Genomic DNA, 26158 nt, shown 5'->3' with positions numbered 1-26158 from the left:
TTAATTATACAAATGTCTCATTAAAACTTATACAAGTACATAAAACTGATCAGAGATCAGGTAAAAACCATAGACACTTGTTCAAGAGTTCACCGCTGGGGGGCGAATCCAAAGTTTCTTTGGCAGCTATTTCGGGCATCCAGGTGCGTCCCAATTTGCATACTTACGCACTATTCTATTAAGTTTTTAAGTAGTACAGTGCGAGTAGTGGATTCACACAGAAAATTCAAAAAAAAAAAAAAAGTGCACTTTAAGTATGGAAAAAACTAAGTGTTTAAAGGAACACTACACTTTTTTTTTGAAAATAGGCTAATTTTCCAACTCCCCTAGAGTTAAACTGTTGAGTTTTACCGTTTTCAAATCCATTCAGCCGATCTCCTGGGTCCGGCGGTACCACTTTTAGCATAGCTTAGCATAGTTCATTGAATCGGATTAGACCGTTAGCAACTCACTCAAAAATGACCAAAGAGTTTTGTTATTTTTCCTATTTAAAACTTGACTCTTCTGTAGTTACATCATGTAGTATGACCGACGGAAAATGAAAAGTTGTGATTTTCTAGGCCGATATGGCTAGGAACTATACTCTCATTCCGGCGTAATAATCAAGGAACTTTGCAGCTGTACCATGGGTGAAGCAGGCGCAATGATATTACACAGCGCCTCTAAGTTCCTAGCCATATCGGCCTGGAAAATCGCCAACTTTTCATTTTCCGTCAGTCTTAGTACACAATGTAACTACAGAAGAGTCGAGTTTTAAATAAGAAAAAGATCAAAACTCTTTGGTCATTTTTGAGCGAGATGCTAACGGTCTAATCAGATTCAATGAACTATGCTAAGCTATGCTAAAAGTGGTACCGCCAGACCCGGAGAACGGCTGAATGGATTCGAAAACGGTAAAACTCAACTGTTTAACTCTAGGGGAGTTGGAAAATTAGCCTATTTTCAAAAAAAGTGGAGTGTTCCTTTAATTATGTTGCGGAGTGGGAGGGGGGATCAGACACGGATGTTAATGACAAAATAAACTTCCATACACTACATAAAATCCATACACTACATGGATGAGTACATAGTGTATAGTGCGTCATTTAGGACGCAACTCTTTGAATGGGGGGATCCTGAAATCTCAAACTACTTTGCGGTCTCACAATTAAATAACATTTCAAATCAGCAAAAACATGAACTGTCACATAAATGTTGTTTCTTATGCTCAAATAGTGTTTAAAAAGCTTATTTTTCAGGCTAGACGAGCCAATGCGCATGTGAAGTCCTAAGCGCGAATCTTAACAGCAGCTGCAGTGACGCAATGACTTTATCAATCAGCGATTGGCTCTTTTACTTAGAAGGCGAGACGTATTCCGCCATATTGCACATTGCAGTTTCTCCCATTCATTAGGAATAGGAGAAAACTGTCTTTATATATAGTCTTTGGGCAAATCTCAGAAGTGACTCCACATTATTTATCGGTACCCAGCGGTGAAGTCACGTGACTTTGGCAGTTTGAAACACACTCCGAATCAATGATTCGAAACAAATGATTCGTAAAGCTTCGAAGCAGTTTCGAAAGCACCCATCACTAATATTGAGTTTTGGGTTATTAGAGTGGCCTGCATTGCACTACATTATTTCAACAAAAACCACGACTGTTCTAGTGGTCAACACATTATACCTTGAACTTAACTTATTTTTTGAGCAAACACTAGAGTCTATCACAGAATTACTTTTTACAAAATCAACTATTCATCAAGTAATTATGCTACATGAGTCTTCATTGTGTCAGGATTCCTTACCACTTCTGGTCTAAATATTCATTTGATTTGAAAGCAGCCCAGTGGATGATTTGGTTTTCTGGGCTTCCATGCACAAGATAATTAAAGAAATTTACCTCCACTAGAGTCACATTTCCATGAGTTGGCGTCTAATCTTCCCATGACTGATGAAACCCTGTGAATGCATGTTCAAACTTGATCTGCAATTAACAGCAAGTGGCAGTGAGCCCATTTTGAATACGCAGATTAAATTTCTTTATTAAATTGATTACATTTTATTGTCCAGACTGCAAATATACACTAGGCAGTAACATCCAGGCAGCTTTTGAAGAAGAAGAAAAAAAAAAGGGTTGAACTATTGTAAAACATTTTAAAACATGAGTCACAATTGTCCCCTTGCGAAAGCAAATCACAACAAAGACCCATTATCACTTTTTATTTTACAATCAAAAAAAAAAAAAAAAAAAAAATGCAATCTTTACAGGGTGACATTTCTAAAAGTGAGGTGCTGAGCACAGAGCTAACAGTCGAACATAGTAAGCAATAAAAAAGAAAAAGAACAAAAACGGTAACAAAACCAAAATACTGGTACAAAAGCGTTTTAACTCTCCTCTTCCATTAAAAACAATGAGTTCAGTCAGTTTCACTCTCAGCTTGTGCTGCGGCTCAATCAACATAAGGTTAACTCGACACGTCTGCACACCCACTCGCACAAATGAGCCGTAAAGGACAATAAAGTAGCAGGAAGGTGAAGTGATGGGTGAGCGATGATGCTGCTGCTGCTCAGTTTGCATGCTGCGCAGTCGAGAAGCACAGCTTCAGTGTATACGGGTACGGCCCACCTGCGGAGACAAACACAGGATTAGGACACATTTTAACATGACGATGGGAAAAGGGTGTGAGAACAGAGTTTCTTTACTGAGTTTGGTGGTGCAATGCATAATACATGTGATGCTGCTGTCAGATGCTCCCATGATGCTTTAAAATGCTGCCTAGGTTGACGTTTACTGGGATCTGGAACAGATCTAATGGCACTTCCATCACAGGTGCCATCATATAACCACTTCAACCCATATATGCATCTCCAAGACAAATATATCGGCTAATATTTGGCATTTTTTAATTATGGCCGATACGTTTCATGTGTCGGATATGGGAATTTTATTTTGACAGTGCCAGAGTATTAGAGATGCAGCGATTGCATTTTTTTGGGCTGATTCCGATTTCCGATTTTTTTTGTAAGTCTGACCTGTCAATACAGATTTTTACCAATCCGTCGATTTTCTATCAAAGAACTATAATGTGACAGCATATACCAGAGGTTCTCAAAGTCCCAACTCCAGTCCGAATCCGGACCTGGAGAGAATTCAATCCAGACCCGCCTCCATTTCATATTTCAAGAGCACTGATTGTAAGTAAAAGTGGATTTCCTACTTTGATAAATGCATGATAAATCATGTGTTTATTTATTTATTATGTTTTTTTCCGAAATGAAAGCAAAGACGAGATATTTAAAGTTTTCCTGTGTGACACTGTTGTCATGACATCCAGTGAGCGTTGGACATAATCGGGCGACACTTCATCGCAGTGAGCGTTTGGATGGGTGAAGATGTCAGTTTCCAGGAAAAGAAAAGTTGACAAAGAAAATAGTTCTCAAAGATAATTTGACAGAGAGGTACGTGTTCATTTTGCCCCAATCGAGCACAAAGCCAGTCTGTTTAATTTGTAACGAGACAGTGGAAATGTCAAACGGCACTATGAAACAGACATTTCAGCCGCTTTTCCAGTCAGGCCGAACGGTTTTTATAATGGTTCCAGTTGTATTTCCACTTGAGCACGGTACGGTACATCACAATTACAAAAACTTCTCAGCCGGGAATTAGACAACCATGCCAAATCGTGCTGGCAGAGACTTAGGGCCCTATAATTTCCGCGATCACGGAATCACGGACAGAATCACTGAATCCATTCATAAAAACGGAAATGTCACGGAATGTGTCAAATTTTTGATGAATGAATTAAAAGCAGGTCAGTACACTTAAATTAAATCGCGATATAGACTAGCGTCTGTGAATATTAAACCGCACAAAGACTATTTAAACATGAATCCTGCATGCCTGTGTGACTCTGAAATGAATGATGCGGAAGCGCAGTTTCATTTACCTCACATCGCCGCACGCACACTGAAGCACATGCGACGCTCTGTGTTTTCATCCTCTGTCGCCTCACTATATGAACGCACAAATTCATCTCCAGAGCTGCTCTGAAAGTCACTTCATCAGCATTTATCCGCTTCGTTTGAGAAAACTACCGTCATAAACACTAAGAAACTCAAAGCTCTAGGCAAACCGTCAAAATAAAAGTTCGATTTAACTTGATGGAAACATATTACTGTTGTACAGTAGAATTTAGATAAATTAATTTAATAATAAATTATTAAAATATATTTTTAAACAATAATCTCAGTGTTTCTTTCATGTTTTAATTTTAACAGTAAAGCTCTGTTGTGCAGCACATTGTTTGACAAAAGTTTAATTACATGATTAAAAGATAAATTAAATGGTATGCGTTCATTTGATTGCCAGAAAAATTTAAATACACAACAGAACATATATATAAAAAAAAATATATATATATAAAAAAAATATATATATTTATTTATACAACAGTTCTGTCTGGTTCCCGAATCTGATTGGCTGATAGCTATGCGATATTTCAGTGATAACAGCACTCCTACTGCCTTTTCACCGTTTGTATCACTCCGCTTGAAGTGACCGTCATGGCGGCCGATCAAATCAACCACAATTTTTACAAATACTACTTCTTGTACCACGAACTGTAGTTTTAATAGTTTTTTAGGCGAGAATGTTGTTGTTTAGACCTGAAATATGTGACTCATATTTAATAACAGCGCCTATTTTACCATTTGTTTTGACGTTTTCGGAGATGCGAGCTCGAGTGCGTCAGCGGCCGTTCAGTGCTTCTGTAACCGCCGAGAACAGCTTCATCTCGGCCAGTGCCTCGGGGATTTGCCGCTGGCTCTTATAGTGGTTAAACATGAGACATAATTCAATTTGAGTACATAGAACGGGCAATCTTTGGTCTTATTAATCTATTATTTGTTCCAGAGCAAGTCGAATTGTGCTATATTAAATTTGATAATAATAAACGTTACGTTACATGCTTATATAGCATATTGGCTACAACTAGACGGGACATATCAGACTCTTCTCCGCTCTTCAAATACGTAAAACATTAAACTTTATAAACATATGGTTTTTTGAGTAAAGAAAACGCTTTACAATTTTTTTTTTCAAACATCAGATCTTTATTTACCTTTGCATTGCACAGAGGAGATGTCCAAACTGCGTGCGCACTTCATTCAGGAGGTGAGGCAGATTAATGAGGCTTGATTGACAGTTTGAGGATCCAATGGAGTTAGGAGGTTTTGTCACACACTCTTTAAAATCCTTTTCATTCGTTAAATATTTGTAAAAACCCACATACAAGCGTAAATGGTGACCTATTTTTTTTTAATAACTAGTGCTTTATGTTTGACTGAACTGTACAGTTGTGCTTATTTGTTGTTCTAAATATTATTGTTAATAAATATGATTTTATATAAACATGTCCATTAAGTAATATGGATTGAGTGAACATTACATTAATACGCCTTTAGATGGCGGCAACACTTTACAGGAGAATGAGTCAGTGAAGCACAAGAGACTTTTAAATTGAAAGGAACTTTTGCAAAAGGAAGTTGTTTTAGCGCTGCGGTGTAATGGATGTAAAAAAGGACAAATACAAAGATCGCTTTCCTCAGCGGACATTCAAACGGACTTGTATAAAGGATATAATATTATGGACATCGACTTGAAGAATGAATGTAATGCAATATACCAGACACAGGTAATAGCCTACTCTCTCTCTCTCTCTCTCTCTCTCTCTCTCTCTCTCTCTCTCTCTAATACTGTACAAAATTCAATGTGTTTCAATGAAGCGACTCAAGGTTCCTTCGTTACTAGTTCTGAAGTGACGTTTTAGAATTAGTAACAGAGGCTTGGTCCAACTGTCAAATTGAGATTTGAATCCGTGGCGGAAGGAAGTAGTGCTGCACAAAAGACGGTTTTAAAGACACTCTGTTGTTGTTCTTATTTATTTACACACTCGTGCCGTCGAACTGTTGTATAAACGCAATATCACACTCGTAGCCGTGCGATATGGCTGTATATCAGCACGCTGTGATTACCTACGGCACTCGGCGCACGGCTACTCGTGTGATATTGCTCATATATATATATATATATATATATATATATATATATATATATATATATATATATATATATATATATATATATATATATATTTTTTTTTTTTTTTTTTAATAAATGTTGTTTTTAAGAATTCAATTAATTAGACATGCTTTTTGATTATTAAAATGGAATTAAACCATTAAAATGGAATCCAGAAAACAGGAAAGAATAAAACATTTATCATAGGGCCCTAAAAGAATTTTTTTTTTGTTAAACTTTTATTAAATTGTTGGCAAATTGGACAAGATTCATTATTTCAATTAATTAGACATGCTTTTTGATTACTAAAATTTAATTTAATTATTAAAATGGAGTCAAAAAAATAAATAAAACAGAAAAAAACGGAATCCAGAAAAATAAAAAAACGGAAAAAACGGAATTTGGGAAAAAATAAAACGGATTTTATAAGGCCCTAGAGACTCTACCTACTCGTTCCATTGAAAAAACTAAAAAAGCACACAAACTTGTTCCTGCCCTTGATATACAATCACTGATGAACGCATTGGTTTTAATGACTAAAAAACCTAGTATCGGATGACGGATTCGAACTCAGAAGCTGTGACATGTTTAACAAATATCTACCCGAGTATTATTCAACTCGCACGCTTCCAGCGGAGCTGCGTACGTATGCTGTCGTGAAGAACTTTTATTATTTTGATGTAGGGCTGCAACTATTGCATTAAAAGGGTTTCTATATGAATTCATGTCAATAAATTAAGCACAATGTACCATTGAAATTGATTTGTGATGTCATATATGTACTATTTTTGGTACATTTTGCCAAGTGCAGTGTAAAAAGGAGACATCGGATACAGGTCACTTTTAAAAGAAATTTAAAAAAATCGGATATGGTCAAAAGATCAGATCTGTGCATTAAGACTTGCAGTGTAAATGTGGCCTATTTGAGCTCAGAGGCATTCAGAGGCTGAAAACACAGCAAGCTTCACACATGCTTCAGTGTGTGTGTGTGGTAAATGCACGGTCGACCACTAATGAGGTCACTTACTGGGGTTCTTCATCTGGTGATGGTTCATCATAGCAAGAGCTTCCATGGCATCATTAACAGACTCCCATTCCAGAAGCCCTGATGAACTCCTCTCTGATGTGGAACCTGTTCAATAAAGTAAAGCAGCATTGGAGACATTATAACAACGGAGGTGCTTAGATGACATTAAAGTTTCCCTAACTGACAAAAAGGCTGCAGAGTTTGGCTTTCTATGCTATTATTTACAACGCAACAGCACATTTATTTATATTACATACCTTTGGCTGCAAAAAGTTTGACATTTGACGGACTCTTTACACCCAGTTCTTCACAGATCTGAAAAGAGATGATGGTTTTAAATTTACACATCAGATAACATCATAAGACAAGAAAGGTCCTGAGGGTCTCTAGTAGTGATCGACCGATGTATCTGTTTACCGATATTTTTCCCGATATTTAAGCATTTTTCCATAATCGGGTATCGGTTTTGTAATATCGGATTCGCCGATTTACGGCGCCATCTTGTGGCCGTTTTGAGATTTCCGCCATTGCAGCCCGGGCGTCTGAGGAGATCAGTCAACAACAACTCAGTGCACAGGTAAAGTATATGTTCTACTTGGTTTGCTTTAATTAATCAACTTTATTTAACATAACAGACATGCACAAATGAGATCTGAGACATAAATTCCTGATATAGTTAATTTATGCAGCTTGTTTCTAAACAATTGAGACGAACTCATTGAGTCACGTAGTGTAATTCGTCATGTCCTGCCCCAATAAAGACGTAACTTTACATGAATTAAATAAAACAGACATGAATGAGTGCATGTTGAAAATAAAAGCGCTGAATTTAATTCTCTATCTGTTGTATTTGCTCACCATTAGTCTAGAAGAAAAAGTTCGTTCATATTGCTTAGCAACTGACGGATGATCAGGAGGCTTAAGCACGGCCACTGAATGAAACTTTTGACAAGATTATCTTGTTTAAACACCCTAGATTATATAATCATTTGATTTACTACATAACAATTATTTAGTTAATACAAATCTAAATAAATGCAGCTCTGTGGAAATTATTTATTATCTCCACACGCGATCGCGGTTGAGTAGCCCAATTTATAGTTTTGTGTAAATGCATAGATAAGTTACAGCACTTTGTCAGAAAGCATTTCATGATCTAGACCGACAAAACATAATAATTAATAACACTAGTTGGAAAATGCAATGATGTATGCTGTTTTGTTTGTTACTTTCCTGACAATGTTATATATTCCAGCTAATATTATTCAGTGAATTAAATTAAAATTACCCAGTGAATTATTCCTCACTCTTAAACCTATTAAATGGCACATAAACCTTCTAAAACTGTTTAAAATAAATTACATTTCTGCAAAGGTGATATAACTCCCCTGTCATTTATTTTCTCCATTTTAAAACATTAGACTTTTAACATTTATTTTGAATAAATATCGGTTCTGCATATCGGTTATAAGGTACATAAACATGCAAATAATCGGTATCGGTATCGGTAATCAAAAAATCAATATCGGTCGATCACTAGTCTCTAGTGTGATGAACTGACCCTGGTGAAGGACTCTGGTGAAGCCTCAGGTGCTGCATTGAAAAAGTGGAGGACGTTGCTGGGGTGCTGAATGCGGTTCTTTGCCGCCTGCTCTGGAGAAGTGAAGCGGTTATTTCTGCTGCCGTGAAAGTCTTTGAAGCTGCTGGTCCCGTCCTCTAGCTCGTATGATTGGCCGGGCATGATGGCCTGCTGCTTAGACACACTGACATGAAGAGAAAAAAAAAAATAAAAACAGATGAAAGAGGTGAATTACTAAATGATGCATCCTGCTGCGGAGAACAGGCACGCTGAAGAAAAGCATGCAGGCCAATTTAGTGATTTTGTCGCTAGATTTAGCTACTTCCCCGCCCCTTTTGAGACTTTTTTCAAAATCCTAGCAACAAATTGGACCCTAAACCACAGTGTGACCTAAATAAGTATTTTAACACCATGGGTGTAATATGTCTTTAATCATTAAAACAATTAGAAATATTCAAAAATGTTCATCCTATTAATTTTTTATGCAAAATATGTAACGAACCATGCACGATGCACCTGCCCTTATTGCAAAATGAAAAAAGAAAAATGCACGTACCATACGTTGAGCTTCTGATTGAACAGGAAGTTGTTGTTGAGATGCGAGATGGCGCGATCCACCGCATAGCAGTCTCCCATCTCCACCATGGCAGCTCCAGGCTTGCTCTTCATGAACTTCACCTACATTCAGAAGAGGAAAATGGGCTTTCAAATGAAGCGGCTTGGTTTCGGGGCGGTGTCTGATTCATGTATTGCTGCTGTACGTACCCGTTCCACGTTGCCATACAGGCAGAAGATGTTGAAGACCCTGTCCGCGTTTATTTTAACCGGATCCAGGCCGTAGACCATGATCACCGGTGAGTCTGCATGTGCGCCATATTCACCTGGGGGCGGAGGCGGGGGACCGTATTGTCCGCCGTAGCGCTGACTGGTTCCACCGCGCCTCGGACCGCCCATGGGCGGCCCCATCCGTCGGCCTTCGTAGGGTCCACCATAGCTCTCTTCTTGGTATCCGTGATAACCGCCTGAGAATCCACAAACGACAAACAGACCACGTGGGGTGGGGGTTGTGGGCAGGTTAGGAGTAAACAAACATTTTACACACCCTTCACTTAAATTAAAGTTTTAACTTCAACACAGCACCATCTTGCTGCCACTGTGATAAATGCACCCCCGATTTGTTGTCGTTTTAACATCCACTCCCCTGATTGCGAGCAAATGAGGCAAATGTGTAAACGCGTGTACCCCGCAAGCCTTACCATACTCTGGAGGGTGGTCTCCCAGCAGAGCCGGCTGCCTCTGGCGCTTGTTGGGGTTGGCGTTCATATCTGAGAGGCGAGAGAAGGAAGAAGGCCAAGAAAGGAAAGGGGGAGGGGCAAAGAGAGAGGGGGGGAGAGAGAGAGAGAGAGTGAAAGATGAGTTCGTTCGCTGAGAGGCGACAGGACAGGACACTTGTAACGTTAATGTGACTGGCGTGTGCTTTAAGATCAGCAGAGAAAGGGACACATAAGACACCAGGAAAAAAAAATGGGCGATACTATTAGGGTGAATCCCACGAAAATACATTCTGTACGAATATTCGTAAAGAAAATGAAGTTATTTTAAATCATTCAATTTTGTATGGTATATCATGTATCATAATGTGACTTCAGTGGAAAAGAAATGAAGGTTTTTGAGGAAAACATTCCAGGATTTTTCTCCATATAGTGGACTTCAACAGTTACCAACGGGTTGAAGGTCCAAATGTCAGTTTCAGTGCAGCTTCAAAGAGCTCTACATGATCCCAGACGAGGAATAAGAGTCTCATCTAGAGAAACCATCGGCTCATTTTCTAAAAAAAAATAAAAATTATATACTTTTAACCACAAATGCTCGTCTTGCACTGCTCTGTGATGCTCCACGCATTACGTAATCACGTTACAAAGGTCACTCGTGACGTAGACAGAAGTCAAAACGGCCTTTACAAAAAAAAGGTAAAACAACGATGTCGGACGGTTTTGAAATTGGAGGAGAAAATGAGTTTGTGACCTTTCCAACATGATTACGTAACGCGTGGCACATATCAGAGCAGTGCAAGATGAGCATTTGTGGTTAAAACGTATATAATTTGTTTTTTTAGAAGTTTCTCTAGATAAGACTCTTATTCCTCGTCTGGGATCATGTAGAGCTCTTTCTGAAACTGACATTTGGACCTTCAACCCGTTGAACCCCAGTGAAGTCCACTATATGGAGAAAAATCCTGGAATAATTTCCTCAAAAACCTTCATTTCTTTTCCACTGAAGAAAGAAAGACATGAACATCTCGGATGACATGAGAGTGAGTAAATTATCAGGAAATTTTAGTTCTGAAGTCAACTAATCCTTCAGTGATAATAATGGCAAGATACATTTTCTTTATTTAAATTTTTTTAGGGGTGAAATGTTAGGTTTAGACATGTTTCGTGAGATTCACCCATTAAATAAGACCTATTTATTACTACTCACAAACACAGTCAGCTGGCTAACATACATACAGTCTTTCTTTGGCAGTGTACCAGCCCAATCAAACTTATAATAAAGCAACAGAGCGAAGAACTCATTGGCTAATGGCCATGACAGTGTAGTATGTCATATGTTTGGGAGTGAGTGGGTGGGGGAGGACATAATGTCTACTGCAGACACACACCTTGATTGCCCCCATTGCCATCAGCATCTGCACCTGTTCAGGTACACACAGTGCAAACATCAATCTCACTGACATTTCTAAACAATCACATTACAGGTTTCTTACTCTATTCAGGAACTTAAATGTGTAGGGCACCATGCCTTTATTCGCTTTGATTATTTCAAAAGACAAAAATTGAAAATGATGACAGGCCTCTTCTCCTATACCCTTTTTACCACCAAAATGGTGCACAACCAGTCACTACATGACCACAAACAAATATGGCATATCAACTACTTTGCTTTCAAGTCTTACTTCTGCATTAGAGTAAAAAGTACCTATGTATGTAATCATAAGCTAAATTTGATGTAACTGGCAATACTTTTTTTTTTTTTTAATATATAGCAAATAAAATTATGTACTTAAGCAGCATGGGAAATTTAGTAAAAATGATTGTTTTGCTTTAGAAAGGCTAATTTGCCGTTTTGAAAGCTTTTGTGGTAAGGAGATTTTCTTGTCCCTCAACCAGTGATTTTAAGCCTAAAGTATACTTCAGTTTTGACGCGTACGTATGCGTAACAGCTGAACACATAGCGTTTCAAAGGATACTCCATTTGAGAGTGCGCGCGAACACAGATGGTTAACACACGTGTACTAGAAAGTTTCATCTTTAGCCGCATTTCCACCGCAGGGACTTTCCCCAAGATCTAGGGACTTTGGGGTGGTACTCGATGTGTTTCGACCACAGGAACCAGGGTCTAAATGAAGTTCTGGGTAAAAACTTCCCCCTCAGAAAGTCCCTGCTCACGAGGTAGTACTTTTTCAAAGTCTAGGAACTTTCGGGGGTGGGACTTGGGCACTGAAGATGCCGATTGGTTGACTCCATGCAGTCTTTTATTTCAACCACCAAGTCTGTTGCGGTGCGTGCAGTAAGAGTTGTTTGCTATTCGACTGAGCTTGAACCTCGACTGACGAGGTTCAAGCTTTATTAAGCTTATATGCAGAAGACAAAATCCAGCAGGAACTGGAAAGTCGCACGCAGTCCTATGTCACCGGAATTAATCTTCACGATACTTTAGACCACAAGGGAAACGCAGACACCAACAGGTCTGGGGGAAAAAAAGTTCCTGCGAAAATTGTTCAGGGTAATTTCAGTGGAAATGCAGCTTTTGTCCAATGTCTGCAGTGTTTCTTTCCAGAGTAGGGCTGCACAATATATCGTTTTAGCATCGATATCGTGATGTGTGGCACATCGCAGGATGAGCGATGTCAAGTATAGGGATCGTTAATCCGTACGGACCAGACACCATGGTTCAAAATGCATGTGATTCTCAAATTAATTGCAAAGTTTGACCACCATACAATAAAAGTTTGTGTTTTAGGTCCTGTCAGTTTAAACATTCAAGAGATTTTAATTTATACAGTCCGACTATTAACTGTTTTACATTTGATTATTCAATTTCTGTACCTGAATACTGTTAGACTTACCTGAAAAATATAAAGCTCTACTTAATTTGTATTAAATTTTGATCTATGCTTGTAATTTGTTCATTATTTTCTATGTGTATTCATGCACTCACCTACAACATCACCCCAATGATTATAGAGTGATTACATCATCTGGTAATTTTTTTTTTTCTTATAATCGCAAAAGAACTAAATATAGCAATATCAGTTTTTTTCCAATATCGTGCAGCCCTACTCCAGAGGTACGACAGATAAAGATGTCGTTGTACTCATTTGGATATCTCTTAACCCCTTCACACAAGCACGTCTCATTTCTAATGCTGTGTCCTCTGGAGGTCGCATTTGTCAGCTGCATGCGTCGTATGTCTCAATTCAGAAAAGTAACCATCACAAAACTGAGTTATTCCTCTTGAGGTGTAAATTACTGTAATTTCTTTCTCACTTTGGAATGTAATGGCTACTTTTCTAAAATGACATACGTGTTTAACAAATGCAGCATTCGAAATGAGACGGCAGTTGTTGCCGCTTCCTGTCGGTTGTGGTTTGTTCCACCTCATCTCTTTCTTTATTTTCCACTGTGATACAGAGTGTTGCCACCTTGTGGAACAAACTTATTGATGAAAAAAATTTACGATGCACGTGAGAACCGAGCACACTGTTAGAAAAAACATGGTACGCGCAAGCAGTACACTATGCCGCACATAGTGTACGAACACCATAGCGAACGCATAAAAACTGAAGTATACTTTGGGCTTTAGTAGTTCCTGCTTTACGAACTCCAGGTTTAAAGTAGGGATGCACCAATACCAATCCGATTCAGATACCCCAAATTACTGAATATTGGCCGAAACCGACCCCAATACCAGTAGAATGCTTATAGTAGAATATCTATACCTCTGTGTGTGTGGAACTGATGTTCAATCTTTTATACGTTAAACACAATTCACTAAATACCAGGGAAGTCGCTATTTTACAGAGGCTTTAATCCCCCTAAAATATAGTAGTCAATATTTGAAGTGGATCAAAAAAAGTTGATTAAAAAGTTTTGATCCACTTCAAATGTTGACTATTTTATTTATTAGCCCCAAAATAAAAAAATATCAGTCAGTATATTCCCTGTGATTTTGCTTTTGTCAACAGTCCCAACCGCATCTTAAACTTCTTACTCTCTGAGTAAAATACACAGGCCGTAAAGTGTAGTAAAATATAGAGGCTGCTGAACGTGCTTCACCAGGCAGTCCTAAACGGTCAATCTTATCGCCATGCAGCCAAAAGTTCAGTTTACTTCAAAAATTATTACAGTTGCATCTTTATTTGAAGTTTGGTGATTGGAAAATGGTCATCTATATTATTATATCAGTATAAAGCATAGACTTTATTTGTGCTGTAACAACTATTTGGGACAAATTTAATGGAAAACAATGTGAGGTCTACGTTTAGCTAACCTTGCCTAAAAATAGATATATTTTACACTTTTAATTTAAAATGAAATATAAAATATATAAAATATATATATATAAAAATATGACTGACAGCCGCAGCGGAGGAAGAGCTTCCGTGAACTTTATTTAATGTAACAACATATATATATTAAAGGGTTAGTTCACCTAAAAATGAAAATAATGTCATTACTTACTCACCCTCATGTCGTTCCACACCTGTAAGACCTTCGTTCATATTCGAAAGACAAATTAAGATATTTTTGATAAAATCTAAAGTTTTTTTATCTCCCATAGAAAGCAACGAAATTACCAGATTCAAGGTCCAGAAAATTTGTAAAAACATTGTTGCTGAATAAAGTCAGTATTTTTGTTTTGTTTTTGTCCACAAAAAGTATTCTCGTCACTTCATAACATTAAGGTTGAACCACTGCAGTCACGTCGACTTTTTAACGACGTCTTTAGTACCTTTCTGGACATTGAATGTGGAAATTATGTTGCTTTCTATGGGAGATAAAAAACAGATTATATCAAAAAATATCTTAATGTGTGTTCAGAAGATTAACAAAGGTCGTGGTACGGGTGTGGAATGACATGAGGGTGAGTAATAAATGTAATAAATATTTTCATTTTTGGGTGAACTAACCCTTTAAACAATCAAATGGATTTGGAAGACTTGGAATATAGTGCACGAAAACTTTTATGGTGCTTTATAATGTTTTTTGCCTTTTGTGGAGCTTAAAGCATTAGTTCACCCAAAAATGAAAATAATGTCATTAATTACTCACCCTCATGTCGTTCCACACCCGTAAGACCTTCATTCATCTTCAGAACACAAATTAAGATATTTTAGTTGAAATCCGATAGAAAAAAACTAAATAACGACTTATTTAGTGATGGCCGATTTCAAAACACTGCTTCAGAAAGCATCGGATCATAAATGAATCAGTGTATCGAATCTGCTGTTCGGAGCGCCAAAGTCACATGATTTCAGTCATTGGCAGTTTGACACGTGATCTGAATCATGATTCGATACACTGATTCATTTGTGCTCCGAAGCTTCCTGAAGCAGTGTTTTGAAATCGACCATCACTAAATAAGTCGTTATTTTGGGTTTTTTGACGCTCCAAAAATATTCTTGTGGCTTTATAATATTAATATTGAACCACTGTACTCACATGAACTGATTTAAATATGTTTTTAGCACATTAATGGATCTTGAGAGAGAGGAAGTGTCCATTGCTCCCTATGGAGGCCTCACGGAGCCATCGGATTTCAACAAAAATATCTTAATTTGTGTTCTGAAGATGAATGAAGGTCTTATGGGTGTGGAACGACATAAGGGTGAGTAATTAATGACATTATTTTCATTTTTGGGTGAACTAACCCTTTAACATTAACAACCGTGAGTACACCGTATTGGATTTGGATCTTTCCGGTCTGACCGATACCAGATCCCACAAAAATCTCATTATCAAAGCTGATACTGAATATCGGATTGGTGCATCCCTTGTTTAAAAGGGCCTGTACAGAGCGGCCGCCTTGTATTTTGTGTAAACACACAGAATGAGGGGCCATTGCCCATCGGTGAAAAACATCTCTGAGGATCACACAAGTATAAAATTGTTGCTCACAGAAGCACAACCCAACCTAGGAATGCATTTTAATGCACCTTATTGGACTACATAAATTTGTAGCCCAATGAGGGAAGACACACACAAAAAAAAAAAAACTCAACTGAAAAGGAAAAGGTCAAGTTAGTCAAACATTTGGTCACACATCCCCATGAAACATTAGACTATGAGCGTATCACTCCAAGACAACAGAAGCTTGGGGTTACTTACAGTACAAACGTAAGGGTTGGGGGTTGAAGGATGGGGCAAGTAGAACATGCCGTAAATTAGCCACCGTTGAGCGTCTTCCTCCATTTCGCACTTAAGAACTGTCCATTTCAGTCAATTCCACTGATTTCCCAAGCACTCTTCCTTGTTTCAGATGGGTTTCAAAGCTCCACTGATGCCAGCGTTTGTTCCATATTCACATTTCAATGCCTGTCTTCTTACGGAGGTCGAAAAGCTGGAGCAATTTACGCTCAATTCAGACTGACCGGTACTTCCACTAGAGACACAAAGCCAACCTGCATCATACGGAAGGTGTTACACAGTAGTCATACGACTGGAAAAAAAAGGGAAAAAACGTCACATATTGACAGAAAGAGAGAGGAGGAATCGTGAAAGGGAAGGACTAGAGGAGGAAGACATGTTGGGGGAAGAGAGCGTATCTGAAACACCAGCCTCCAGGGCAGAAATTCATGGCTTAACTGAGTAAAAAAAACTTGTCTGCATGTCAGTGCGTCTGCTTGACGAAGTGTTGTCTGCAGTGTCTTCGGTGTCTCGAGTGGTTTAGTGTCATCAGCTGTTGACGAGTGAAGAGTCAGGCATGTCGATTTGTAGGTGTGGGGGTTTGTGTTGTAACGATCGGCACGGCGAGAGAAAGACGACGTAGCCCAGAGAAAGTTTCAGAGAAGGCTGTTTGTCTGTGGATGGAACAGTCTGACATGAATGAAGAGAAGAGGTCTGTTTGAATTGTGTCGCGGTGTCACTTGAGGATGCGTGTCAAAAACATCCCTTGTTAGCAGTGAGGTGAAGGTGATGTGTCACAGTGGAGTGTGTCTTGTTCTTGACCCGTAAGAAACAACGGGAGAAAGTCGGATGGGTGTGGGAGCCAGAACTACTCGCACCGACAACCCCAAATCCTTCAATGTGTACTGCCGTACAACGTCTTCGTTGGCAGTGTCATTTCTGTAGGAGGTGATGAGTGCTAAATGGTGCGTGATCAGGTGTTTGTCAGGATGTCTTGCAGTTTCACGAGAGTAAAATGAGTGTTTGTCCTTCTGGAGAAATGTTCTCGCAGGTATAGGAAGCAGTTGTGGTTTGTTGACTGGTACAGTGTTGGAAGTCTGAGGAACTTGTGTCTTCAGTGAAATCTAGGAAATGTCCCCCAGTGTCCAGATGTACTGAGTGTTCTTGATATTCTGGAAGGTTCTGTGCTTTGGTGTTGGTCTCTAAATGTACCGCGTGAATGTGAGGAGCAAATGGCCGGCGTGAGCACCAATGAACAATTCTTTCAAAGGCTTTTGGTTCGTTGAACTGCTTGAACTATTTGTTTCTTTGGGCACACCGTTGGTGGCCATGAATACCTTTGGACTGTAATCCGTTGTCCTAAAAGTCAACATGAAAGCAGAATTGTGCCCATTTACTTTTAGTCGATGCATGTTATTCTAAAAACCCACTTCATTTCGAGTGGTGTCAAAGGACAAAATCAAGTTCCCCCTGGAAAAGTTAAATGGGCTGCAATCGTAGTTTCACGTTGACTGTAAAATGTGTAGACCTACATGGTGCTTACCCAGTAAGCCACTTGCCCCTCACATTACTGACATGTGACGGGCTTTGCTGGAAAAGGAAGCTTGTGAGATATCAGAAGGACAACATTCGGAGGAAGCCTTAGCAAGATCACACAGAGACGGCTTTTTACTTTGCCCTCAGAGAGCCAGGAAAACATACACAACATGCGGTGTAGATGTTGGCCTATAGACGTATGCCTACCACTCAGCACAGGGGAGGTGAAACAGCGGAAACCTGCTGCGGTTCTAAGATGCCCCAATCCCACCCATTTATTTCCCCCACAGTGGCAGTAAGGGCGCTGAGAAATGTCAGAGCAGATGTAGGGTAAACGGTACCTTGGCTGCTCAGGTTTGGATTGGTGTAGTCCCACGTGTCCTGGTCGTTCTTGAACACGTTAAGGCGTGTTGGCTGAGAAAAAAAATAAAACAAAATAAAATTTTGCTTTCTACCATAACTATGGCAATGCTTGAGTAGGGATGGTGGATATTGGGTATTTACTTAAAATGTTGGGTAAAATTAAAAAAAAAAATTATATTATTATTATTATTATTATTATTATTATTATTATAATATGTTGGTATAGGATTAGTTGACTTCAGAATTAAAATTTCCTGATAATTTACTCATTTTCATGTCATCCAAAATCTTTGTCTTTCTTCAATCAAAATGAAATTAAAGGGTTAGTTCACCAAAAAATTAAAATAATATCATAAATAATATCATACATATCAACCATATCACCCTCATGTCGTTCCACACCCATAAGACAAAAACGACTTTTCAACAATATCTATATGGGCCGATTTCAAAACGCTGTTTCATGAATCTTTTGTTTCGAATCAGTGATTCGAATCTCCTATCAAACGGCTAAACTGCTGAAATCACGTGACTTTGGTGCTCCGATTCACTGATTTGATTCGTAAAGCTCTGAAGCAGCGTTTTGAAATCGGCCGATATAGATATTGTTGAAAAATCTTTGTCTTTTTGGAGCACAAAAAAGCATTCTTGTCGCTTTATAATATTAAGAAGCGCTGTACTCACATGAACTGATTCAAATATGTTTTTAGTACCTTTATGGATCTTGAAAATTTGAATGGCTTTGCTCTCAATAGAGGCCTCACTGAGCCATTGGATTTCATCAAAAATATCTTAATATTTATGTTCTGAAGATGAACGAAGGTCTTACAGGTGTGGAACGGCATGAGGGGGAGTAATAAATGACAAAATTTTCATTTTTGTGTGAACTAACACTTTAAAAGGTTTTTGAGGAAAACATTCCAGGATTTTTCTCCATATAGTGGACTTCACTGGGGTTCAACGGGGTGAAGGTTCAAATGTCAGTTTCAGTGCAGCTTCAAAGAGCTTTAAATGATCCCAGACGAGGAATAAGAGTCTAATCTAGAGAAACCATTGGTTATTTTCTAAAAAAAATAAAAATTATACACTTTTTAACCACAAATGCTTGTCTTGCACTGCTCTGCTGCTCCACGCATTACGTAATCATGTTGGAAAGGTCACTCGTGACGTAGACAGAAGTACCGATCCAGTGTCTACAAAGTGAATGTAAAAAGACTAAGTCAAACACCCTTTACAAAAAAAAAGGTAAAACAACGTTGTCGAAGTTGGAGAAAATGAGATGCCGTTTTTCGCCCTATCACGCGTGACCTTTCCAAAATGATTACGTAATGCGTGGTGCATCACAGAGCAGTGCAAGATGAGCATTTGTGGTTAAAAAGTATATCATTTTTTATTTTTTTTTAGAAAATAACCAATGGTTTCTCTAGATGAGACTCTTATTCCTCGTCTGGGATCATGTATAGCTCTTTCTGAAACTGACATTTGGACCTTCAACCCGTTGAACCCCAGTGAAGTCCACTATATGGAGAAAAATCCTGGAATGTTTTCCTCAAAAACCTTCATTTCTTTTCCACTGAAGAACGAAAGACATGAACATCTTGGATGACATGGAGGTGAGTAAATTATCAGGAAATTGCCATAATATTTTAAACCTGACTATTTTACTTCTTGCTTTCAAGATTTTGAAAACTGGCTACAAAATGATATTGCCTCTGATACCACATTTTTAAAGGGATAGTTCACCCAAAAATGAAAATGATCCCATGATTTACTCACGCTCAAGCCATCCTCAGTGTATATGACTTTCTTCTTTCTGATGAACACAATTGGAGATATATTAAAAAATATTCTGGCTCTTCCAAACTTTATAAAGGGAGTGAATAGAGGATGAGATTTTGAAGCCCAAAAAGCACATCCATCCATCATAAAAGTAATCCATACGACTCCAGAGGATTAATAAACACGTTTTTTTAAAAGAAAAAACATCTATACTTATATTATCAAGCTCCTCCCACATTTCTCTTTAAAGATTCTCATTTTAGACGTCTAATTCGTGACCGGTGTTTTGTTTTGCTCTATTCCAGAATATTTATTAATATATCTCTGATTGTGTTTGACTGAAAGAAGAAAGTCATACACACTTAGGATGGCTTGAGGGTGAGAAAATCATGGGATATTTTTCATTTTTGGGTGAACTAACCCTTTAAGCCATTCATGCATATCGGATATCGTCAAAAGTCTGACAGATAATGATAGAACTGTTTTAGCATTATCAAACAATGAATTGAGATGAACCTCACCTTGGCATACTCGATCTTTAGTGTGCAACAGCCGGAGTATATATCAGCCCCATTGAGCGAGGCCTTGGCCCTTTGGGCGCTCTGAACGGAATCAAACGTGTGAGGAATTAAAGAAATACTCATGATTTAAAGCATTCTGGGAACACAACATACTATAGTTTCAGTTAACTGGCTTGGAGAGAAACTTCCCAACAATGTTTGTAAGACACACACCGTAAAAGAAAGCAACAAACAACCGTGATGATTCATAAACACAAATCTAACAACAGTTCTGAAACAGTAAAGGATATTCCACCATGGCTTGGACGCCATTCTTCCTGAAGATCACGATTCTCTGAACAGGACCACAGTTGTTGCAAATAGTATACAGAACATCCTATAAAATGACAAGAATATTAGTGTGAATTGAAAAAACACAAATGTCTTTAATAAAAGTATCAATAACCCTGGCTTGTAGGCATTACCGTGGTAATGGGATAAATGGGGTTCATGATTGTGAAAAGCAAAACATTATTAACACTGCGGGAGTCGTCAGGGTCGCCCGGCCTGGATATCTTCTGGCTGGTAGAGTAGTTTACGAACGCAGGATGTCCGGCGATGTAGATCTGGTTGTCGTTGGCGTAAGTAACAGCATTGCAAGACCCATTCATGTCCTCATATTCAACCAGGGCTTGACGCTTCTTGGGCATGAGCACAACATAACTGCAGAGAGATGGAGAAAGATGATCCACAATGCAGGGAGAATCAAGGTACGGCGCAATCTACGCAGATGAAGCACAAGAGTTACCTGATGGTCCCAAACTCTTGCAGGGCTTCCACGATGTCTGCCTCCAAAACCCCATCCACTAAACCTCGCACATGCACCACAAGAGAGGGGAGGGTCTTGTGTGGGTCATCATAGCCTTCCTATAAAATATAATCATAACATTAGTACAGTGAACAGACTTATATGCAAACATAACTTAATTATATTATTCAGATTTTGCATGCTGTGTATATTGTGTACAAATTCTCTAAATGTGTATGCAGTAGTCGTCATGTATGCACAATATTCCCCCACTCATAATGTGTGTATTGTTTATCAATGATGACGGAATCCATTCATTCAGCAATATATCACAATATATGTGTGGCGCGAAAAATACATTCATTTCACACTAATGCAGCAAACATGAACTTCATAATCATTTGATTTTGTCATATTTGTGTCTTTGTAAAGCTTTCGGTGAAAAATCCAGCATGTTTAGCTCGATTGTTTGGTTAGCTGGTTCGCTAACTCGCGCTATTTCAGCCAGCTTCCTCACTAAAGCTTTGTCAGATGAAGTCTCTAATAAAATATCTGATAGTATGTAAGCAAAGATTTATCTTACGGTCGCCATTCCTCCCTCGCTTTCCGTTTTTTGTCGTTTTGTTGCTCTGCCGCCTTCACTGTAGTAGCGGGCCGTCTGCGTCGCCATGTTGTCCCGTTACGATTCACGCGCAACAAAATGAAATGGACGAAAACTACAGAAAATGGGACAGGCGGGGGTGACGCCCTCCGGGCAAGAACCGTGGATATTACTGGTGAACGGAACTGTCAATCAACGCTGTAATCCAATGAGAACAGTGTACAGCTACGCTGAGCTCCGTGATTGGTCACTGCAGCAGTCGCTCTGAACAGCGTTCATACGGAAGCCCTGAAATAAACAACAATGATCACGACTTAATTTGAGATCACGACCATTTATTTAACGAAAAAAACCCAGAGCTTGTTTATTTCACACCACACATATAGCAGTACTAAATAAATATAAATAAAAAATGAAATAAAGATAGATAATAAATAGTTTTTATTTGGAAATTGTCTGCTCATTTGAAGATTAAAGACACTGCTGTCGACATGATAACCAACATTGAGCTGAGGAAAATATGTATATATTTACATTTAAATGTATTTATACACTACCGGTCAAAAGTTTGGAAACATTACTATTTTTAATGTTTTTGAACAAAGTCTCTTATGCTCATTAAAGGATTAGATCACTTTCAAATTAAAATTTCCTAATAATTTACTCTCCTCCATGTCATCCAAGATGTTCATGTCTTTCTTTCTTCAGTGGAAAAGAAATGAAGGTTTTTGAGGAAAACATTCCAGTATTATTCTCCTTATAGTGGACTTACTGGCCTCCAAACGGTTGAAGGTCCAAATTACAGTTTCAGTGAAACTTCAAAGGGCTTTAAACGATACCAGACGAGGAATAAGAGTCTTATCTAGTGAAACCATCGGTCATTTTCTAAAAAAAAATAAAATAAAAAATTATATAAGTTTTAACAATAAATGCTTATCTTGAACTAGCTGGTTCAGGGAGCGAGAGATTTAAAGGGGCCACACGCTGAATCGGTGCATAGTTAATGATGCCCCAAAACAGGCAGTTAAAAAAATTAATTAAAAAAAAATCTATGGGGTATTTTGAGCTGAAACTTCACAGACACATTCAGGGGACACCTTTGACTTATATTACATGTTGTGAAAGAACGTTCTACGGCACCTTTAAAAAAAAGACTGGTAAGGCTCAACTTACCCCTAACCTGGAGTAAGTTGAGCCAGAGGAACACTTTTATATAAGCCATATTTTTAGAACCCCTCTGTCATAGATGTATTCTGATCATTTAAAATGATAGGAAACATCCTGAAATCACTTTAAATACTTTCATTGTACTTCTGCCTCATTTTCCCTTATCTTGAAGACCACATAAGTAAAAAATGGCTCATCTTACCCCACTCTCCCATAATAAAATGTAATCTAGGGCAGCAAAGGGCCAAAGGTTCATAATATAAGAATCTTTCGCTAACTCAGCTAAACATTTAGTTTATAGAAAGGGTGTTCAATCCTGCTCCTGGGGGGCCAACATCCTGCAGAGTTTCGCTCCAACTTGCCCCAACAAACCTGTCAGGAGGATTTTAGTGGTCATGAAGACTTTGGCTGCTTCTCGTTAGTCAAAGTGATGCTTCCTCATTTCCTCACTTATCTGTCCTCCAGCCTGTGACCTGGAAACCAATCAAAGTAAGCCATCTTGAAGGACATCTCAGTTCTCTAATTCAGGGGTTCTAAAAAGTGGGGACCGTGAAATAATTTGCTATATGCTACCGTATTTTCCGCACTACATGTCCATTATTGATCTGACACGTGCTGCGATTTATTTTCTAAAGTGACTTATCCTAATGCATTTAACGTCAAATAAGCAAAATGTAGACACTTAAAAGTAGACACTTAAAGGTTTTTATGGACATATTTCTTATGTTTGTGCAACAAGTATTCACAGTGTTTGGTTCATTTTTGTGACACGCTCCAGAAAGCAGTTCACGGAGACCCAGATAGCAGAAAGCGCATCCTGTTTGTTCCTTTTCGAGATGGTCTCTCGACATTGCGTACAGCTAGCTGACGCTATGGGGGAACACCTTTTTCCTAGAAATATTGAAGCCGCAATGGCTAATGGTGCTCAAGCACAAGAAATGGAGATGGGAACACAACCTATATAAGGTGGTGCTGAGTGACACTCAGAATCTTTCTTCTTCAAATTGCAAGTCAGAAGCCTTTCCTTCTACATTGAAATATTGCAGAAAGTGGACTATTTTGCAAAAAGAATTCCCTTAAGCGTTACGGCGAGATCTGCATCATGGGTTTTAAGCTTTGTGAGGTCTGCGCAGGACCCATAGACCCCCTGATGACCACGACATGTGCTTCTTTTGCCTGAGCTGCACCCATACGGAAGCTGCCATTGAGAAGCCTAACTGCCCTCACTCTGTAGAAGGATAGCCCTCTTGCTCAATGAAGCATCTGCCTCCATCCATCCGCCCTTCTTCAGCCATGGAGCAACAAGCAGCGGCCTTTCGTACCGGACACTGACACTGGTAGTGGCGATCTCATGTCAGTTCAGCACCCCCGGACTACCATTCTACCACTCCTACCACTCCCCGGACCAACCCTCTCCAGTGGCATGCGCCTAGTGTGGTTTCCGACTCCCGTCACGGGAGTCGGACCTCGTCTCTGTTTTGGCGTGCCTGAGGAGGAATGTGATGACACCATGTCTACGGCGCCATCTGAATCGGAGGACTGGACATCAAGGCACATGGAGAACTCCAATTTCCACCGCAGCGATGCTGATGAGCCCCCCTCTTTGCCCCTCTCAACAGTGCAAGGAAAAGTCCACAGTTGTGTGCCCCAACAAGCCATGTCGCACCACCGCTAACATCGCAATGGCTAATGGTGCTCAAGCACAAGAAATGGAGGTGGGAACACAACCTATATAAGGTGGTGCTGAGTGACACTCCTCATAATCTTTCTCCTTCAAATTGCAAGTCAGAAGCCTCTCCTTCGCCGCTGAATCTTTGAAGAAAACTACGACTTTATTCAGCATTGTATTCTCTTCCGGAATCCTTTCCATTGAATTGATTCCATTGAACTGATTCCATTGAATCCTTTCATCTGTTGGCGTTGGTAATGCACTTTTACGTCGTTGTTTTTGGCGATTAGGACATCCGCGACATGCACACTTACGCGCCATTTTAAAAAATATAGCAATACCAAAATACAAACAATGTAGAATAGCTTGAATACAGCGTGCGTCTCCCTCAGACTGTAAACGAAGCTCGGGCGCACCGGATAACACGTCAGCAGCGTCTTACATCAGCAGTGTCACTGCGGAGTCGTGAACCACACTCCGGAACAGAAGGGGGCGGTAATGCACCAATAAGCTGGATGCCAACCGCCGTAAAACAGGAAAGAAGAAGAAGAAGAAGTGGAGTCGTGAACGCGAATTGACAACAGACCTGGAAGAGAAGACAATGCTGAATAAAGTCGTAGTTTTTGTTATTTTTGGACCAAAATGTATTTTTGATGCAAGAAGCAGCAGCGTTTCGTACCGGACACTGGCAGAGACGATCTTACGTCAGTTCAGCACCTGCGTTCCTCCCACTACGTCATTGTGTGATGGCGCCGGTGCCCTCATCACTTATCCACTCAATACAATGAGCCCACAGTGCTGTTGGTTTCTATCTATGATCACTGCATTTTGCATTGCAGGTTCAGTTGCCACTGGCCCCTAAACAATATGTCCACTGCATTTATTCTGTTCTACTAACTGGCTGCAGTGTTATTAAGGATCATCGAATAGTGCATACCAAGTGCTGGGTTCATTGCTTGTGAATGAATTTGTTGTCTATGGCAGCTTTTTTTGAATAGTTATAAGCAGTGAGTTTCACCACTTTCTATCTTTGCTGTTGTGGGGACTCACATACAGTGGCTATTGGTGCATTCGAGTCCTCCTGGGTAGTTCACCTTGTGAATAGGACCTTTTCAACATAACTTGAACACACCATAAGTAGGCTCCACACTCCCGCACTCCATTAGGTCTGCTGACATAAAAAAAAAAAAAATTGTAGTAGGCGGCACTGGTGCTGCTGCCGGCTTACCAACTTGTAACACAACAGATCCCCAGGCCTTTGTGTTTATCTGATCCCAGTAAGCTCCACAGCTGTGTGTCTAGCTCCAGTGAGAAGCTGTTGTCAGGTATGTGCTGCTTACCTGACTTTTTTTTTTTTTTAATCATGACAACTCTAAATAGTTTTAGCATTTGTTATTGTATGTATTTTGCAATATATTTGGTCTTGGCGGACTAGTTCTGCTACATCACTGCTGCTGCTGTTGCTGTTGAGCTGTTACTGCTAACAGCTGCTGTGAGTATGTAAGATATGCTGCTGCTGCATGAATAGACGTAGTAGATCTATGCAGGTGGAGCTGGGGGTGGTGGAGGGTTTCAGAGGAACTGCAGGGCTAACCTTTTTTGATCATTTTGCCTGTGTTAATGCCAACTGCATACATTTTGGCACAGGTGTATATTTTT

General features: G+C 39.2%; 1 protein-coding gene across 3 annotated transcripts; it reads right to left on the bottom strand.

Moving 5' to 3' along the window:
• Window positions 1-1997: 1997 nt before the first annotated feature.
• On the bottom strand, window positions 1998-21799 carry hnrnpl2 (heterogeneous nuclear ribonucleoprotein L2). 3 transcript variants are annotated; one of them, XM_048160312.1, is made up of 14 exons: window positions 21646-21799; window positions 21063-21181; window positions 20740-20977; window positions 20566-20651; window positions 20276-20372; window positions 17954-18026; window positions 11330-11362; window positions 9924-9992; window positions 9433-9689; window positions 9224-9345; window positions 8650-8851; window positions 7346-7403; window positions 7089-7193; window positions 1998-2608 (listed from the first exon to the last, which is right to left on the bottom strand). In XM_048160312.1, exons 1-14 carry the CDS (start codon window positions 21730-21732, stop codon window positions 2550-2552), a joined length of 1605 nt encoding a protein of 534 aa, XP_048016269.1. In that variant the 5' UTR covers window positions 21733-21799; the 3' UTR covers window positions 1998-2549. The 3 variants fall into 3 exon arrangements, with proteins under 3 accessions (XP_048016269.1, XP_048016270.1, XP_048016271.1); XM_048160313.1 differs by lacking the exon at window positions 11330-11362; XM_048160314.1 differs by lacking the exons at window positions 9924-9992; window positions 11330-11362.
• Between the last annotated feature and the right edge of the window lie 4359 nt (window positions 21800-26158).

This window comes from Megalobrama amblycephala, linkage group LG16 (genome assembly GCF_018812025.1).
Source record: "Megalobrama amblycephala isolate DHTTF-2021 linkage group LG16, ASM1881202v1, whole genome shotgun sequence".
NCBI lineage: Eukaryota > Metazoa > Chordata > Actinopteri > Cypriniformes > Xenocyprididae > Megalobrama > Megalobrama amblycephala.
Note: the sequence above shows the minus strand (reverse complement) of the source record. Positions and strands in the feature narration are given on the sequence as shown.